This window comes from Plasmopara halstedii (assembly GCF_900000015.1).
Source record: "Plasmopara halstedii genome assembly, contig: Scaffold_658, whole genome shotgun sequence".
Taxonomy (NCBI): Eukaryota; Oomycota; class Peronosporomycetes; order Peronosporales; family Peronosporaceae; genus Plasmopara; species Plasmopara halstedii.
In genome coordinates, this window is record NW_020187575.1 from 18,733 (window position 1) to 38,680 (window position 19,948).

General features: G+C 44.3%; 4 protein-coding genes across 4 annotated transcripts in view; 1 reads left to right on the forward strand and 3 right to left on the reverse strand.

Annotated features, from left to right (window-relative positions):
* PHALS_13198 (RxLR-like protein) overlaps positions 1-58 on the forward strand; it is a gene marked incomplete at both ends in the record, with an annotated part of 492 nt that extends 434 nt beyond the window's left edge. Inside the window, one exon of the mRNA XM_024728904.1 lies at positions 21-58. Coding sequence (XP_024579335.1) covers positions 21-58 — 38 coding nt within the window. The remainder of the gene's footprint in view (positions 1-20) is intronic.
* A 6,435-nt stretch (positions 59-6,493) lies between these two features.
* On the reverse strand, positions 6,494-6,722 carry PHALS_13199 (uncharacterized protein; the record flags this gene model as incomplete). Its single annotated transcript, XM_024728905.1, has 2 exons — positions 6,494-6,573; positions 6,650-6,722. The coding sequence occupies 2 exons, from the start codon at positions 6,720-6,722 to the stop codon at positions 6,494-6,496; spliced, it is 153 nt and encodes a 50-aa protein (XP_024579336.1).
* Positions 6,723-15,460: 8,738 nt separating this feature from the next.
* Positions 15,461-15,913, reverse strand: PHALS_13200 (uncharacterized protein; the record flags this gene model as incomplete). Its single annotated transcript, XM_024728906.1, has 1 exon — positions 15,461-15,913. The coding sequence occupies one exon, from the start codon at positions 15,911-15,913 to the stop codon at positions 15,461-15,463; it is 453 nt and encodes a 150-aa protein (XP_024579337.1).
* Positions 15,914-17,498: 1,585 nt separating this feature from the next.
* PHALS_13201 (uncharacterized protein) lies at positions 17,499-17,736 on the reverse strand (the record flags this gene model as incomplete). Its single annotated transcript, XM_024728907.1, has 2 exons — positions 17,499-17,578; positions 17,655-17,736. 2 exons carry the CDS (start codon positions 17,734-17,736, stop codon positions 17,499-17,501), a joined length of 162 nt encoding a protein of 53 aa, XP_024579338.1.
* Between the last annotated feature and the right edge of the window lie 2,212 nt (positions 17,737-19,948).

Consider the following 19,948-nt stretch of genomic DNA (forward strand, 5'->3'; position numbering starts at 1 on the left):
AAGAAGAGTTTTGCTGACAGCCTTTAAAGCAGCTGCATCCCATCCTGTATTACTTTGACCTACAGTGAGTGACCTACACGACCACATTCGTTCGTCAGTTCAGTGCGTCTAGCCTGGATTGGCTGTCGTCACAGAGAGATAGGGCAATCGTAAACTAAAGTTTGTAGACATAAAGCGCATTTACAAAGATGACTGAGTCTTCTGCGTACATGTCAGCGCACGGCAAGCTGTGTAAACATTCAAGCTACAGTGGATGTATCGCTATCGCAAAACACATAACATAAAAAGTCAGACAATCTTATTATTGCTCATTAATCGCTCACTTTGACAAGAAGAAGCAGTACGAAAAGAAGGTAGCCTGTAAGTTTTTGCTTATAAAAAGTCCGGGGAGTCCAGACATGGCAAAGACCGGCAGCTACCATCCGAACAAAAAGAATTCATTGCACAGGCATGCCAGCATGTGACATGTCGATACCGCAAGGTCGTTTCCGAGCTGCCGGGAAGAAAAAGCTGTCGTTATTTATATGACAGTTACAGTTATCAAGAATGACGAATGATTGATTGTCAGCAGCTCCGCAAGGGTGAAGCATCGTCTCAAATACACATCCATTCATCCACAAAGTTTCGTGCGATTGCATACAAACGTACTTCTGGCGATGAAGAAGCCACCTCATGGCGGTACATTGGGTAAATACAGATATTTTGTGTGGTTAACACAATATATCCATACAACTCACATGTCAATATCTAAATATAATAAGTACATCCCTCTCTTTGGTAAGCGGACGAACCCAACCGCTGTGTAATTGTTTATGCTGACTATAAGAATCAAGGCTTCTTTGTGCAAAGAGCAGAGTGCACGGCAAGCCGGTTGCTTTTGGTAGCACTTGTGATCAATCGCACGACCGAGTCATGAAAAGACTGAGTCCTCATGCGAGGATTCACAACGCAATACACAAGTCCAGCTAAGTAAGCTTTTGATTATCGTTGTTCCGACAGGATGAGAAAAACTGATGATTAAAGGGCTGTAATTATTAATAGCAACCTGGGAATGTATGTCAGCTTTGGCGATACAGAAGCACCTGAGTGATAAAACAGGTAACCCCACCGAGATGCCACTTATCTAGGAGCATCCAGACGTGACGGCTGGAACGGAGAAAAGCTTTTCCGGCCCCTTCAAGCTGAGGACATCGATATGAATATGAAATCTGCAACACAGAGATGTAGTATTATCGCATCACGTTTGTGGTGCACATACCAGAAAGCCGAGCGCAGAACGGGCACTGACGTGTAGTATCTCGGACAAAGATGCGTTCCCTGTACAATAAGATCTGAGCGACAAATGTCGAGTTTTTTGGTACACCCTAGGCTATCAAGTGTGCTCGAAAAACTTGCTCACAAATCGCTGGAAACAGATAATTTATGAGCGCGCCAAAGGCGATGGGCCTCTGTTTAGGTTGGAGGAGGCCCCACTGACCAAAGACGCCCCGTATGTAATGAGGGGTACGGAATTTTGTCCCAGAATGGGTCAGAAAGCTACCAGCATCCCGCGCTGAAGAAAGCTTATTCATAGCGTGCCGATTTCGGTAGCTTAAATCTGTCAGGGACGCGAGAGAACGGAATAGATCTCTTAGCTGCTGATCAGCTCCGTGGTACTCACACATGTTTGTCTGCGTGAGGTCAGAATTAGTGTAATTTGCATATTGGCTTGATGAGTCAGATCCCTACGCAACATTATCCGACTATACCCCCTCTCAGGAGAGCGTCGAGCCCCTGTAGGCTCCCGATAGCCCAATCTAACACAAAAATATCTATTGTATATCTTGGAGTTTGTAGATAATCCAGGCCATCAAGAAGGGGCTCTAATGAAGGGAGGTGATCTGCTTGTTATAGAGTGATTAGTTGTCAGATTAACGCTTTGGGTCCTGCGAAGCTTCAAAAGTGCTAATTCATCAGGGAGTATAGTACACATTTGTACTATACTCCCTGATGAATTAGCACTTATTGTACAAATGTGTACAATGTGTACACATTGTACAATAAGCTACTGTCAAAAATGCTAGATAGTACTTGTAGTTTATGAGAACGATATGATTTTGGTGTGCCTTGCATTGCTAATACTAGAAAAAGTTTCCTCGTTCTGGATTTCAATTTGTTATACAACCTTATCGTGAAAAAATAGCAAGATTGAAGCCGCACGAGCCACGGAGCGAAAAAAAAATATTCGATACGTTGTACAATTCTTCCGCGATGTAAAACTTTGTTAGGAAGCAGATGCGCGTTTGTCGTTGGACATGAAGCTGCAATATATTTTTCACACATCATAATTCTGTGTAAACTCGTTATCAAGTGTACCTCGAGCAGTGCTCAAGTACCGGGAGCGGCAGTGAGCGTCTCAAATAGTGCAGCAAAAAGCATTTGTATACTGCAAAGCCCAAACATTCCAATTTTTAAAAAGACGACGGTGTTTCGTGGTCCTCAGTCTGTATCGTTGGCGGGACGGTAGCAATTTGTATTAAGATGGTTTACGGCTGGCAGGGAGTAAAAACAACTAGGTGTTGCGTCCAGAGTCGATGGGGTTAAAGGGCGAATGTATGTCATGAGCAGAATGATCAGGCGCTTAATTTAAGAAGAATGGATATATTTGTCACTTTATTAAATCAGAGAAACTGTGTGACGGGCCCATCGTATGAAGCAGAGGATTATTACGGATAAGCGGCGGAAGAAAATGGTGTTCATTCGTGTGTATATATTTTCGTGGTTTCAAGTTTCTTTTCGCAATATTTGGCAAATGGTTCTATAGAGCAGAAAATTCTATCCTTCAGCTTAGAACATCATGGTCATAACGTACCTCCTGCGACCCAGCTCTAGATACCCACTCTAAAACCCATGGGACGACCAAATGCCACACCCACCCACATATAAAAACTACCATCGGTCGGAAATGCCGATAAAAGCTCAGCAAATGTGAGTGCAAACAAAAAACACCAATTCATGGAAAGAGCAGGACAGACACGATGCCGACAAATAGAGCACACGATGCAAGTACAGGCTCACTACCCATGCACCACCACGTTAAAAAATATGTAATAAGCGCGACAAAAAGAATGCCTAGATAACGGTATGAGTGAGATTCTGGCTTGATGACAATAGATGTGCCAGCAGCAGCACATTGATCGACAAGCGTATTATGCGACGGCGAAATGTGAACCGCAGGTTGATTCGGGGGATATGTGCGTAAGAAAGCAAAGATAGAGAAATCAATAGGACGGTGGATGGTATGCAGAGCACGGAGTGTGAGGAGTGGGACGTCAATCGACAATGTTCCTACCGTTCTGTTTTGGAAATATACAGCATGGACACAAGCGACACACTAGGCGTGCTAATCTTGAATAGAGGAGTGCATCATAAAATTGATGTGCGTTCCGAAACCATAAGTTACATCACGGCGACAGTCTTCATTCTGGAAACAGTGTCAGATCATTGACGTCTTTCTGTGCGAAACACAAAGCGATTTGCTGCGAGAAAGTAAATCTCTTTACTTGGTATCGACTTCTGTTTCAGAAAAAAGCTGATGGCAAGTGTTGGACTCTACGTGCATAGAAAAAGCGTAATGCAACCACTAGTTGGCGCTGGATCCATAATTGATCAGCTGTAGGGCAGTACGATTGATTTATTTGTTATAGTGCACTTGACTTTGTTGATGGTAAGTACCAGCTACTGGTAATATCATTTTAACCGCGGTAAGAATTAGAGCGGAATGCTTAGGGAGTGGCTGGTCATGCCACAGTAAGTGTCTAATGCTCCAGCAACGCCAATCGTCTGGTGACGCAGCGGTACGGGCCGCATCGTGGCTATTCTCAAGCCCATCTCTACGATAATCTCATCCATCGTCCCTCAGAACGGAAAGTGGGATGTGGTATGTTTATTTAGCGCTTGCGAATAGTGATGAATGAAAGAACTATTCTCCCATTATACAAGTGCGACGTAGTCGCCAAACACATTTTTTACACTTCATTCGGAAACATGACCTGCGGTGTAGATCTTGAAAAGTACAAGGCCGTTATAGTTTGGCCAGTGCCTCTGTTTCAAAATGCCTTGATATATTGACCTAGCTCAACTAACTACTCGATCAAGCACAGAGCAAACTTTGCCGACATCGTGCGGCTCCTTACCAAATTTTGTAAAAAGGTTAGTTAGATGGTGCTGGCCAAAGTATGCCTCTAGCGTGCCCCAAATCTAGCTCATCCGGATTGCCTATTCATGTTATTTGTGACACACTAGTCTTTGCAATAGGCTGCGTTTCACCCAAGCAGACGATAAGATCCATATGAAATTGTTTTGGGTTTGCGTCTTGCCAACTTAAAGAGGCGAAGGAGCACGACTTTGTCAATGAAGAGGAGCTGTCTACAATGAGGTATGCCCTTGTCAAGTTCAGCACGCACCAGTTTGACTCAAGGCACTTCGTGATCAGCAAATCGTTTGTTATTGCACATAGGGGCGTATAGAAAGCATAACTAGATGGATAGAATTTTTTCCCACAATACCGTTGGATTATTGTATGAATCAGGTCGGCATTATATGAGCTTAAATGCGCTTTTGCTTCGCTCCAAAAATAAGCTGTCATATGTCTCGATGATGATGCCTCGTTAAGATGCGGTAATACGTATGGAGAATGAATTTGACGTAACATGTAACCATGGATTCTTTGGTTCTCTTATGTGCCATCGTCACAAGACGCACGAAATATCATAATCGTGTTTGTCATCGAGTAATGACCTGTTAGCCGAGCAACTAGACAAAAATGGGAAAAATTGTCCCATTTACGGATTCAATCAATTCTGAAACTTGGTTCTCAAGGGCCAGACAAGGTGATCACTTAAAACGCAGAGCTTACCAGCTATAAGACTGCGTTGATGAGAGCTTTCTAGTAGCATTCTAGCTGGGCAACGGTAGATACATAAATATCACCCAACTTGATAATGCTGATACCGATCATCCCGACCATCGATTATAGAATCATATAAAATTTGTTCTGGGACATTGGATACTGAGATTACGGTAAATTTGGACATGCATCGGGAAACGTTACAGTGGTGGTCTCCAAGCTAGAAATCTGCACCCAAAAAACGGGAGCTGACGTGCAGAATCTCTCCGGAAGAGAACGGTCAACATCAAACAATATGTATCGCAAGATTTCGCACCGAATAATCCGGCATTCAGAATGCATCCGTGATATCGTCTGGTGATGAAGAAAAGCAATAAGTGAGGTACTATTGCTAGAAGATACGATTTCTTATCGCTGTAATATCGGCGGACTTGTTACAAGGCTTTGGCGATTGCCTTTTTCATAGCGGATCTCATACTGGTTCAGATTGCGTTAGGTCCCTTTACGTTAACTTCACTCACTCTATCGCTTTTTTATATACGAAGGTTGTTGCATTTATTGACGTGTATAACTTTTGTGCTGTGAGGTCCCGATGGAGTACCGAAAGAGAAAGCGGTTAGAGCGCACCTAGATGGATGACAGTCAATCTTGCTTAGGAGAAATAGATAGGTAATCGGGTTAGTAATTAGCTCCGCGGCACTTGCAGGTACTTTACCAATGAGAAGACTGATTATCAGTCATTGCATTCATTTTCCGCTAAGGGCTGAAGAGTATAATTAATCATGCTCCTACGCAAAAATTCAAGTGGCGCCTCGCAAACAAATGTCGAGTCCCAGTTGGCACAGGGCAGCGTAGTGGATCAAACTGGTTTCTTATATACCTTGTATACCTTGTTGAGGTCAAGCCGATGTATTCGCTTTCACAAACATCGATGATCTGTAATAAGAGATATGCACACTACAAAGATCTTTATTAATAACATCAACGTCCAGCACTGTCAGAAACCGTGGGAATAATATCGCGACACCGAAATGTGGAGCTTACGACGATATCCAGCTTGCCCATAAGTGCAAGTGAGACAATTACTCTTGACGGTCTCATCTCGACGTGATTATGAATTCAACATTGATCGCTGCGCTATAGCAAAACTTTTACACTCCGCAAAGCAGTATTAAAATAACTTTAAAAAAATAAGTCAGCACTAGACGCCGGGACTTGACTACCAAAGGCGGTGTTGGATTGCGTTTAGATGTGCATTTTTATAATGCCACGCCGGTAATACCGCTCTAGGAATGATCAAACAACGCTATTGAAACAGCCAGCTCCAATTTTGGGCTCTTATCCTAAGCGTATAGCCCGTTGACGGTAAGGGCAGAAAATCATTTTCAGTAAATCAAATGCTAGAAGCAAAATGCTCGGCTACACTTTAGAGAGAGCAGCGGTACATCGCCCTAATTGTCTTTGAGCTAGGAAGCTGGTCGCGAGAATAAGCACTAATTGGCACTAGCAACATAAAAAAGGCATTTTATAAAAATAAAGTTGCGGAGAAATGCGCCGGTGTGTACACCGACTGACCATTCGTAAATTGCTGATCCATGGTTTCCATCAACTCGTCAAAAAGTCGTAAACTTGCGGGATATACCCAACAGGAAAGAATTTTAATAGATGGCGGGCCGAATTTAGACCTGAAAGTGATAATTATTATGATAGAGGGGCTTCAAAAAGGTGCAGTATGCCTTGTGTTTTATTGCGTCCACTCACCATCTGCTGAAAAGTGATGGACATCTTTGAGAATTAATGTCTCGATACTGCAAGGGCACATTGGAATGCTCATGGTTGAGGATCTATGAGTCAGCCAAAGGCGATAGGCCTCAGCCAAATTGAGAAAAACTAGGGTGGTCTCTTGGCTTCTTTGTAATTTGCAGACGCTATATTTTGAAATTAAGCACTTCTATCAAGCAAGGCACTTTTCCTGGACCAGAAGGTCAATCACAAGTCATTGCGGAAAAATGTCAAGTTGTATCAGACATCACGCCTAACTGTAAGGATGCAGAATATGTATACCGTAACCTCGCTTTTTGTGGCGGTGATACTAGATAGAGTACAGAAGATTTTGTCTTACCTTCTGAAAATTTTGAAGAGTGAATTGCTATTTATGAAGCTGAAATACAATCAATTGAGGACATATTTGTGTGCCTAAACCGTTCTAGAATATAAATTAGCCGAGAAACGAAGACATTGGGTGTCATAATCGTCTCTGCTTGTGAAGCTTTGGTAGTTCAAAGCCATCTGTATTAAGAACGAAGAGCATCATTGAGTGCGATCAAGGAGCTGCAACACCTTCAATGTAAGGTATGCAACTGTTTGATGCAGTCAGGTTACTGCCTTGAGAGAAAGTTAAGCGACAGAAGTGGTAGTGAGCCGCTTGGCCTGAGACGAAAAGTAGCTATCGTATGTTGTGCCAGGCAACTGAGGAACATGTGTCGTGGTATTTAGTGTGTACATGGATTTGTACAGCTGCAAGCTGTTCATATCTGGAATTGCACCTCGTGGGGTAAATTAGAGCAACATGATATTGCAGTCTTTTGGCTCTGATTCTCAGAGACGGGTCAGACCCTGTGAGCGTTACGGTCTTCACGGCCAGACTCGGCGGACATGGATAACTTTCATCCAAAAGAGATGGACACATTCTTACGTAAGAGTAGATGGCATACCCTTGCGACAGCCAAACGATATCGCTGAATCAGCAATCACGTCCGAAGCGACTACCGGGCGGTCCAATGATAACATATGTGTTTTGCCGAGAAAGGTTATCGGTTAGTCTATGAATCAAAACGGGTAGTTCTTAGAGATGTAAAGAAGGTTATCATTACTCCAGCTGAGAGCGCTAAATTCGTCGGATTAAGTGGAGATGGCGAATATTATAAGCTTACAATAATCTAAAGACAACCATCACCCTGACGCGAATAGTTATCCCACAAAAAAACGTGATATCGGACAGCAGGTAATTGGATGTTAGATGTCCTTTGTGAGTTTTAGCTTTGCTATAGGTGGTGCTTTACTCCAAGAAGATGACCATGGACACAAATGCGCGATCGCTAACTTAAAACGACATCAATGACTATTTTGATGGTGGCAAAAAGATTCTCACAATAGAAAATATCTTGTCAAGATTAAAAGCACTTGCTTGGCTCTAAGTCGTATGTGATCGATACAGATAATGCGTCATTACGCATTTGACATTATCGCCACGGGAAATTGGCCGTCCATGTAGCCAAACGTTCTGAGGAAGGATGACAAGCCTCGCCGCGTGTTGCTCGCTCCCAGCGAGCCGTTAGCTTACGTAGAAGGTAGGAAAGGTAACATGACTTTTATGTTTCATGCCACTAGGCTTTTAACCTACCAAACCTGGTGATCATTTCAGTTCTGCTGCATCAGAGCTGAAATGGGAAATTCAATGTATAAATAATGACCGACACAAAAACTATGTGGACCACACATCATGTGTAAAGGGATTTCTTTCATTACACCACCTCCCTAGTCAAAAGTGGACTTTCCGAGCTCTTAAAATTTTCTTAAACTCTTGCTCTTCATACATTCTTTCAAACTCTCGCTAGAGTGACAATCTACACGCTTGCTCCACATGAAATCTTCATCACCATCAAACTAGGAATTCACTTCAATACCAAGTCATTATGCGCTTTTACACTATTATGAACTTATACGTCACGTCACTTACGGAAGACGTGATAGATTCACCATGAAATTTGGCGAAATCTTTAGTCGAATGCGTGCTCGACTGTTGACGCGATTCGTGTATGCGCCATCAACCCGATTACTCGGGTTTGTGGTGACCCACGTTGCCTCACGCATGTTCCATATGCCCAGTAACCCACTCAGTATTCCATTCAGACAATCGACACACAGTTCTGAGATGGGTTCGGCCACCAAATCCGTTGACATCCACCATTTGCAAAGCGCAAGCACCGCTGCTGACTTGTCCAAGGTGCGCAAAATGCGTGTTTAATGGCACAGAAATGGTTTCACTTCGATACCGAGGAAGCTCGCGACATGTCATAAGTCCATTTACGACGAAAGAAACATGGGAAGAAGAGTAAGGAGCAGCTTTCTTGAGTAGAGGCCGTCTTTGAGTCCGCATCGAGTACGCAAACAATACTGGGACAGCTACGACGAATAAGCAATCGAGGCTTATAACGATGCAACCTTATTACAAGCGACCAGGACGCATGTCATGGAATTCCGTATCACTTGATGACAGTGCTCTGATGGTCAGATCACACTGTTCACCCTCAATATACGCGTGACGTATCATATCTAGTATATCGCTTTTGATATAGCTGATATGAGCTAGCTCATGACCAGGATGACCTGACAATGAGTCTACCAGCATGTTCAGTCTCCCTGGCTTGTACGTGGCCGTGAAGTTGTATTCTGTGAGGACTGACAATCAGCGAGCCATTCGCTATGACAAGTGTGGTGACTAAACTGCAAATCGCAAACTTGCGTGATTCGTGTAGTCGACAACTTGAATTGAGCCCAAGAGATGAATACGAAATTTCAGAAAAGCAATTTTCCTTGTCGCGAAAACGTTAGCTCTTTGCTGCTAACTCCTGCCATTGCGATTGAACACGACACTATTGTGTTCTTCTGATCCCTTTTGCAATAATGCACAACCGACTGTAAACTCAGAAGCGTCATACACCACGTTGTATGGCTTTTTATCATTTAATAAAAGAAACAATGGTGCTTCCATCAATCTATTCTTAGTTTGAATGATTGTTTCTTCAAAAACGGAAAACCACTCTCATGGTACGTTCTACTTCAGCAATTTTGATAGTGGGGACCATGTCCGCGTAGTTACGCGAGGAGCGATGCAGGTAGTTGGACAGACCAATACATTTCCTCAAGTCCCTTTGGTTTTGTGGCGTCGACCGCACTATGATTGCTTTGACTATTTCAAGGTCTGCTCGAAACACCGTGTTCACCAGCATAATAACCAAAGATCAGTACATCGTCGGAACCGATAATACACTCTGCAAGATTCGTTTGCCAAAAAAGTTTACGCATACATTCTAACACTACACGAAGGTGCTCCAGGTGTACTTCTTCGGCAGATCTGCCATCTTCGTCCTTTGAATGGGCAACAATGTTACTAAAATAGGTTTGTGAGAAGTAACACAAACTGTGTAAAGCTGGACATCCGGTGAATGATGACATCCTTCCGTATAATCGATGCTTGCGCAGAAATCGTCTGCGCATTCAACTTGTTATAGGCGTGTAAACTACGTGATTTACCACTTCGCTCACACACAAAATGTCGGTGCGCTGTTAGGGGACTTGCGCTCCCTCACCGACCCAACAGCTTTATTGGAGCAAAAAATGATAGTGACCACCGTTGAAACACTGCATGGTTTTAACAAAATTAAAGATCAATCTGGTGTCAAGCACCACGTTTGGGTGGAAGTGCAGAGGGCGAGCTCACACTAAGGACGTCATCCTTGTATTACAGATCAAGAGAAAATCAAGGATCAGTTGGTCATTAAATTAGCAGATCTTCTCTGTGATTCTGAATGTCATCAAAAAGCTACGCGAACTAAAACATCCATAACTGATGATGAGCGCAGTTTTCTTCTTTTCTTCCCGCTGAATACCTGCACCTTTAGCAACACGACTATCGCAATGTCATCACACTTGCGGTCGTGTAGGCAGTCGTCGCAATTGACTTTCTCATGCTGCTTACGCTTTTCCATCGTAGGGAATAGTGCAGAAAACGTCAGGTTTGGTTACTTTATAATTAGTCCTTACATCCACAATACATGGACCAGCAAATTCGCACGCAATATTTTTATCATGAGGATTAGGACGCTGGACTGACTCACCCATGGACTCAACTGCATCCAGAGTGTGAGAATAAGAACCGCTATCAACATATCTCGTTGAGTCCTTCGCATGTGTATGCTAACCACACAATGGGTGAGAGCATCACCATTGTGGCCAGAAGTACCCAATAACCCACAATCCGATTCAACTACTGTAGCTATCAGAGTATTGGCAAAACCAGCCACGGTCGATTCCTTCGACTGTCCATTATACACATGTCGACAACATTCTTTTGTTTTGAGGGGGGCAATAACCGACATATCTCCCTGAAAAATGATTTCGATTGGGCGAAAAACCATGCTCACCAACGATTCATTCGTTTTCAAGTTGCCAGTTCCGGACACCAATGATCTATCAACATACTTAGTTAGTTAACCATACCCGCGGCCACTCCATTGCAATCGCATAATATATACGCATGAAGTAAGGATCATTTCCAGCAGGATACGACTGCCGAGAGCTTGAGCGCTTTTACTGATGTAAAGTGAATGTGGGTTTGTCACTCCCAAGAGTTTCACCCGAGCCAGGAGAGCTACTCCCAATCGTTTTCATTTGCTAAAGATCCTTGGCTCGGGCTACTCAAGCCACATTATACCTAAAATCAGGCCATACCGTTTGTTCAATTCAAAAATTCTTAATACCTCGTTTGAGTTGAATCCCTCAAACTTCACTTGAGAGAAACCATAATTTTCTTCGCGTTGAACACCGCAACAGTTGCCAGCTTCACTGAGATAAATCCATTGTTTCTATTAGTGCATCTGACAGAATTTAGTCATTTTCAGCAGCACTTTGCTCCCGCGTAAAGTTACGCGACGCACCAGAGTCAGTCAAGATATTAAATGGACAGCCAGTACCCTTCACATTTGCTGTGACCACGAGGAGACCACTTCGACTTGTGTCGTGAACAAAAGATAATGATTTTCAAGGGCTAAACCCTCATCACTATTTCTACCACCACGCTAACAAGAGTTTATAATCGCCCAAGTGAACCGCCCTGTGTCTTTTGGGTAACGGCATTTCCAGAGCACCTTACGGCGTGAATGAGAACATTTCGATAAGAACCGGTATTGTGAGGTTCGTCTCGCACTTGGACAATCGCAGCGGATGTGATCAAATTGTTGATATCCGTACCAGCAAACTTTCTGCCTACGGACAGTCATCGCGTTGATTTGAACTCCGGAAGCAGTAGTTACTGCTTTCATCGAACTAACCGATTGACCACATGCATGACGCTGACAGTAGTCATCACGCAATGCAATCATATCTGCAATTTCCGGAGTCGTCGGGCTCTGGCAGAAGACTTCAGTCTAGTAGGACCATAGCTTTGGACCTTCATAAACTTGGTGACCATCACTACCTCAGACAGTGGTTCACTTGCCATACTGGCACGAAGCTTACGGAAATTCTGTACGTAGATGTACACCATGCTGTTGTCTTGACGGCATGACACAAACTTCGATTATTTTCAGAATGCAGTATTCGATGGAAGATTCATCAAGTCCATAGCCTATCAACGTTTGCCTTGTGGCAAAGTAGCAAGGACAGTTGAATTTTCCCGTCATCGCCAAATCCTTTGCACGGCCATTCAATTGCGACTCGGCAAAGACGGTCATCACAAATTTATGCCATCGTGAGAGCAAAATCTATATAATATTTAGGAGGTGACGAAATCAAGTTCGTTTGTTTTTCGCGGTAAACTATCAATCCCCTTGCTCATAAGCAGCAAAATTTGCTCAGCGTTGAGCTGTCGCTTCTTCATCGAGTTAGAGAATATCAAAGACCGGGTGATCTCCGATTTAATCTCGCGGCTTCACAACACAGTTACTGCAAGTGTATTAGGAGCGAATAATATTCCCTTTTGATACAATGACGACCACTGCCTCCCCATCAGCCATCGAAAAAGCTTTCGAGGCAATCGGCGCACGAATGACTACTAGTGCAACCAAGTGCAACGGGAATTTCCAGACCGTGTACACACACTTTTGAAAAAGGTTTAGATCAACTGACACGCCTCACCGCGTGTTGCTCGCTTCCAGCGGCCTTTGGCTTACGTTGAAGGGAGAAAAGGTGAAGTAGCAGTTACCATTATTGTCAATATGCTTTTAATCTCGCTGACCTAATACGTACTTCCAGTTCTGATACAACAGAATCGAAAGGTTATGTACAGCTATACAAGGTGTCAGATACACAAATATGTGGCTCACACAGCATATGAAATGACACGTGCCCATTACCTTACATGTCCCTCGGAGATTGGCAAGTCGGATATTCAATTTTGTGTAACATGTGTTGCACTCCCGGAAGATTTGGAAGCAAGAAGTTTTGAAAATCAGATTTCGCTACAGCAATGCGTGCGGTTACTCGTATGATGAGTTATTTGTTCACCTTATGTTGCTGTTTTGAGTGGTGACCCACTGGACACATAAAGTGTCGCGGAATAGCAGGATGCACACCACGTAAGGAGACTTTTTCGAGATAAATAAACCCTCCGTGGATGGCCACCTCAGTGGAAAAGTGTATAGCTCAGTAAGCGATATGTCACGGTAAACTAAGTGTATAATAAGGTAAGCACTGATACGCGCACATGTCAATCAGGTCGACAAGTAAACTTTCGCCACTTCCATATACTTCTATAGCCAGTCAGCAAATTTTGAGATTTCTTTTACCGTATTTTCTTCTAGAACCTTCATTGCATTTTTAGAGGCTTGAGAAAAATTGTTCATTTCGCTGCTGTCAACGCCACTTAAACGGGCAAGATACACTCAAAACAATGTCTACCCCATTTTCTTAACTGTAAACACAGTATCAGCTTAATTTCTCTGGTCACCGAGCACGAGATAAACAGTCGAAGCAGACAATATCTAGACCAACGGTCAACGGGTCAAGTATATGCTATATTCTTGCAACAATTCACGGATCTAATCATATATTATGAAAAGAACAACGTTGCTTACGCCACAATGGCTCTTTTCATAAGGTTTCAGCGATCATGTACGGTTAAAAACGCAACTAGTGGATCTCGCTATCATGCGAAGGGGTTGCTGATACCATTAAAGATTTCAAAACAAGATTTGCTTTAATTCGAAGCAAAGTAAACTTTTTGCGATGATTTGGCGGCAAGTGACACGATGGTGAATGACGCCCTAATTCAAATTTGCCTCATCATGTCTTATTATGCATGACCTCTGCGAAAACCGCTTTTTTTGTCAAAAAGGCGCGAAGCTGAGCGATAAGAAGAAAAAAGCGCATCTGATGTCAGAGGCATACATAACATCGCATGATTTGATGTATTTGAAACTCGTTTGAGCGCTTTCCCTACATGACTTTTAGAATCTACAGCTTATGCAGCTAAGGAGAATTCTCGCTACATTGAATCGTAAACGGTCTTAGCTTTTAGTACAGCAGACGAAACGTAGGATCTTTTTCATCTGTAATTATTGACAAACACCTTATTAAAATTCATACACTTACGAACGCCTCGTAAGTTTTCAATATGAACGTTTCTGAGCTTTTTGTTGAGCGAAAGGTAAAAACCGAAGTGGATATATTTAGGTCCTTAATTTGCTACTCTGTACTACCCCTAGGGCTGTTTTTCTAGATTCTCCTAGAAGCTTATATCATCCTGATTTATCTAGACCAGTAAGCGCCAACCATTATGTAATTACTTACTGTGACGTGCTCGTAAATATGGTAATGTCATCTGCCTGTTCAGCATGCATTCAGCGGTGTATTCTCAACACTCCCACTCACCGCTAATGCTGCGTGTGCTTTGTTGCCAACTTCACCTTCATTTATGAGGCTTCGCGCAGATACTTTAGCATCTTGGTTTCAAGTGCCTTCGTCAGCATATTTGCAAGCTGACCCTTCGTGTCAATATAGATGATCTTCAACAGTCCTCCTTGACGTTCTAATGTGGTGTTTGATGTCCACATTCTTCGTCCTAGCGTGGTATCCGGCATTATTGGCTAACGTGATCACATTTTGGTTGTCTCTCCAAACCTGTGTTCCTTCAACTTGCTCGTGTCCCATGTCTCTTAGCATTGCCCGGATCCAAAGAACTTCCTGCGTGCAAAGGCTGAGAGCCGTAGACCCAGCTTCCGCTGAACTTGGCTCAACCGTTCGCTGATATTTTGAATTGAAAAACCACTTGTGCGCTCGCAATCATGCATCTAACTCCCAAAACCGAACGTCTGTCATCGGTGTTGCTGCCCCATTCTGCATCCGAGTATGCCTTGACCGCAACGCTCCCACTAACTCGGTAGACGGTTCCAATTTGGCTCGTAGTCTTCAAGTACCTTACTACTCGAAGTCTTTGACTTGATTTATTTCTTCGCTGGATTTTGCTGCGATAATCATGTCATCGACATATAGTCCAACGTTGACAAACCCTATATTCGAGCTCTTGATATAAGCACATTCATCTGCCCCGCAAGTCTTGAAGCCATTCCTTACGAAGACACGATGATTCGTCTTGTTTCAAGCACTTGCAGCTTGTTTCAGTCCGTAGACAGCATTGTTTAGTTAACATATGTATCCTTGATCATTGTTGACACCTGGCGGAACTTCCATAAAAACGTTGTCCGTGAACACGCTGTTAAGCCGTGTCGACGTTTAGCTGTTCCATTTGTTAGTCGCATTTAGCACATACTGCGATAATTATCCGAGTTATATTCATGTTGGTGATCGAGTAATAAGTCTCGAAAAAGTCGAAGCCTTGCTTTTGCTTGAATCCTTTCGCGACCAGTCGTGCCTTGTATCGCACGACATCGCCATTTTGATCACGCTTCTTGGCAAATTCCCATCGTAATCATTTATGCGTTTACTCTTTCCTCGTGGCTTCAATGTCCACATTCGATTTTCTTCATGAGAGGGAAGCTCAGCATCCATTGCGTCATCGCATCGTCGCTTGCCATTGATTGAGCATACGTAGTTGGTAGGTCCGTATGCGTCAATGCTAACAGCGTAGCCAAGAACAGCTTCTGCAATTTGTTCATCATCGTCAATCTTGGCACGTTTCGGAGTCAATGGACCTTCACTGTCTTCTACCGACTCATCGTCATCTGAGCCGTTCGCTTTCATTAGCACCGGCTTACGTCTTGCTAGTGGTCGTGCCACCGATCGCATTGAGGCCAATTTCACCAAGGAAATAGCGGATCCAAAACACCTCTTTTACGGTAAGTGCGAGTGCCATGTATTTGGCATCAGCGGATGAGAGGACAACTGTAGACTGACGCTTGCCGTTGTATACGACAGAATCACCACACAGCACCACAAGTGCGCCAGACGTCGAGCGTCGACTTGCTTTGTTCCCACCCGAGCTCGCATCGACGAATACCCGGCGTGAAATCGCATCATCATTGCCGATGTGGTATCGAATACCGACCCTAATCGTTCCTTTTAGGTAACACAGCACACGTTGGCGACGCGCTAATGAGCTGACGTAGGTCAATCAAGGTACTGGGACAGAATCGAGAGTGCGACTGAGACATCTGGCCGCTTACATTCGCCACATGTACCAAAGAGCCAGCAAATTCTCCGCACCGACAAATATCGTCAAAGGCTTCACGCGTCGCATCAATGATGAATTCTTGACCGATGACCAGTGGATTGCGGACGGCGTTAGCATAGAGGCAACCGAACTTGGTTGACATTTTGGTAATAAATGACTTTGCTTTGAGACCAATTGCCTTTTATCTTGCTCGTATGCAATCTCCATTCTGAGCACATATCGGGCGAAATTGAGCGACTTAAGCACAAAATGCTCTTGCAGTTCGTCGTATAAGCCGCCTGAAATGGCTTATGTCCTGCTTTCAGCAATCAGATCATCCACATACAACACCACGTAAACAACACTGTCGTAGACGTTGTCTTCTGAACGTCGGATGAAGCAGCACGGATCAGCACGGCAATGACTAAACCCGGGTTGTTTGAATACTGACCGAATCTTCTTGAACCAGGCTGACGCAGCCTGTTTAAGGTCATACAAGCTGCGGCGTAATTCACATGCCATGCCAGGCTCGACCTTGATACCCTCCGGAGGATGCATGTAGACGGTTTCTTCAAGATCACCGTTGAACAATGCCGTTTTGACGTCATACTGCCGAATTGCATAGTCTTTTCTACAGCATATAGACAAAAAAGTTCAATTGGTGTTCATGCTGGCCACAGGTGAGTAGGTATCAAAGTAGTCAACACTGTGTGTCTGGAAATCCGCGGGCCACAAATCGAGCTTTGTGTCGTACCACGTTACTACGCTCATCATACTTTCGAGCAAGCACCCATCTCAAACTAATCACTTTTCCACCGCGAGGCTTCGTGACAATATCCCGCGTGTCTTTCGTCACATGAAAGCGTTTCACGTTTTGAATTGCTTCTTTCTACTCGGCAGCTTCAGGAGTTGCCATGGCCTCTTGGTGCGTATAAGGCAGATCATTGACAGCAAGAGTGTTCTCGTATGAGTCGACACGTTGTTTCTTGCTCACTGGTACTGCATCAGCCTCAATATCAGGTTGATCACCAGTTGAAATGTTGGGAAGAGTTACAGCATGATCGGATTCAATTGTCAACAGTCGAGCTTGATCGAACCCGAGTCTGTGAGGACGAGTGCGTTCACCGCTGAAAATTAGACGGTCTTCAAAGACAACCGGAGGATAGCATAACGATGTGTATTGTCTGACTAGAGCTTGACACGGCCCATTGGATGAGGAAATCATGGGATAACTGGAACGGGTGCAGGTGGTTTTATGGCTGAGACACGAGCCTGAGTGTCAATTGGATCATGCGAGCGGTCTTCACTTCCCCCCCATTGGCATCATCGAGCGGATATCAACATTGGTCATCGATTCTTCATTCGGTTCTGTCGCACTTGGGGTGTCGCCCTCCATGTCGTCTATGTTGTTCCGGTGAGTAGGAAGTGGTTGAGCTTGAGATTCTTCATCGTCCTCCATGAGTGGCACATAATTATCGCCACCATCATGGATCAGCACAACAGTACAATGCGATGGAGGAGGGCGTTCGTCATACTAAATCGTCCGCGTGGTCACAATACGCTAGTCATTTATGTTCCAGGCATGGAAACCTTTCGTCGTGTCGGAGAAGCCGAGGACGGTACATCGATGTGCCTTCAAATCCCGTTTCGAACATTTGGATTGTCAATCTTGATGAGCCCAGGAGATCCAGATACCTTGAGATGCTCGAACGATGGTCGCTTGCTTCTCAACACTTCAAAAGGACTCGCGTCAGGGCGAGCTGTGTTCGGAATTCGATAAATGATTTAAGTGGCAGTTACTACTTCTTCGCCCACCATTGTCGATCAACAGTCATGTAATGAAGCATTGAAAGGGCCATTTTCACGATGGTCCGGCTCATGCGTTCCACTAGCTGTTTTGTGAGGCGTATATAGTGCACTGGTTTGGTGAATGATACCATTTTATGCACATAATCGATTGAACTTCGATCTGGTGTACTCACCACCATTGTCACTGGGTTTACAGCGAGTTCTCACGCGGTGCTGGTTCTCAATCAGCTTCTTGAACTCAACAAATTTGCCCGACACTTGGCCTTTTCTCTTCAGTAGGTACACACTGATGTATCGACTATAGTCATCCATGACGGTCAACACATACTGAGATCAAACACGAGTCTTGGGCTTTAGCAGACACATAACGTAGCTGTAGACAACATCGAGTAGTAAATTCGATTTTACCTCACTACCTGATTGGCGAGCAAACGAAGAGGTCGACATTTTGTCTCGAGCGCAGCTGTCACATAAAGTAGCGACATCATCATTGTGATCGATTGACGAGATTCCGTTAGCGGCTTTCACGAGCAGCTTCACCTTAGCTTGTGACACGTGTGCTAAACGAGCAATCTAGGTTGTACCACCACCATTCAACTCCTCACTTGCGTTCGCCTGCGACATGGATGCATGTTGGCCAACATGCTACATACAGTTTTCCAATACGAGGAATTTGAGCAATCACCTTCTCATCAATCGTTAACGATGCACCATGAGTATCAAAGGATGAGGACCTCGTGCGCAGTCAACGCGGACACCGATACTAGCCTGCTCTCCAGGTGCGGGACATAGAGCACTTCCGTGAGCTTGACGCTACAACCACCAATGATACAAACGTGGCCAACACCTCTTGCTTGGAGTCTTTGCTCACTGGCAACCATCACACTGATAGGCATATCCGATTGACGATAGTCACTAAATCATCAAGCATTCCAGACGAGTGGTAGCTAGCTCCACTGTCCAACAACCACGTTAAGTTACCTTCTCTCATTGGTGACCACCGAGAAGACGAACTCGTCACCACTGCCCTGCTTCTGCTGGTACAGTCTTGTCGCTCGTGGCCATAATTACCACATAAGGACAGTGGCCGCTGAACCGACCGCCACTACAACGCGGAGCATGATCCTTCCAGGCACCATAACCACCGTTACCGCTGCTATTGCGACGTCCTTTATAGCCATTTTTACTATATTCATAGCGACCATCACCATTACGAGCAGGACGAGGCTTGCGTTGAGAAAGGCTAGTCTTGTATGCAGCTGTTTGCTTGTCACGACGCGTGAGCTCTTATGTTCTAAGCAGCATCTTTTTCCCATCCAAAAGCGTGATGCCACCTGTTATTCGATGATTTAGACCATAGCATCAAAATCTTCAGGCAGACTGCCCAATAGCACTACAAGCTTTCGTCATCATCGATGATTTCACCAGCGGCAGATAGTTTGAGATACAATTCCTCAAAGCGCATCAGGTGCGTCATCAGGTCATCTCCGGTCTTAAGCTCAAAATTAATTAGTTGCTCACGAAGCTGAATACGAATGTGCAAATTCTGCTTTGCAAAACAACAGTCGTAGCATTTCTCATGCTTCAAATGCCGATTGCGCATCGCGCACCTTTGATTGATACGTAAAATTGAGGAGCTTGACTAAGAACGCCAGATCCTACAGGTATGAGACTCCCCACTCTGGCGTGTCGCGCTGCGCGGCTTGTCTCTGCCCTGCTGACGAGGCGATCAATCAAGGACTTGCGGGCAAGAGTCATTCGAGCGTTGAACTTCCACAGAAAGTAGTTTCTGTCTCGAAGGACATCGTTGGGCCCCACTGGACTTGGGCCCATAACCTTTAACGAATGATGAGCAACTGGAA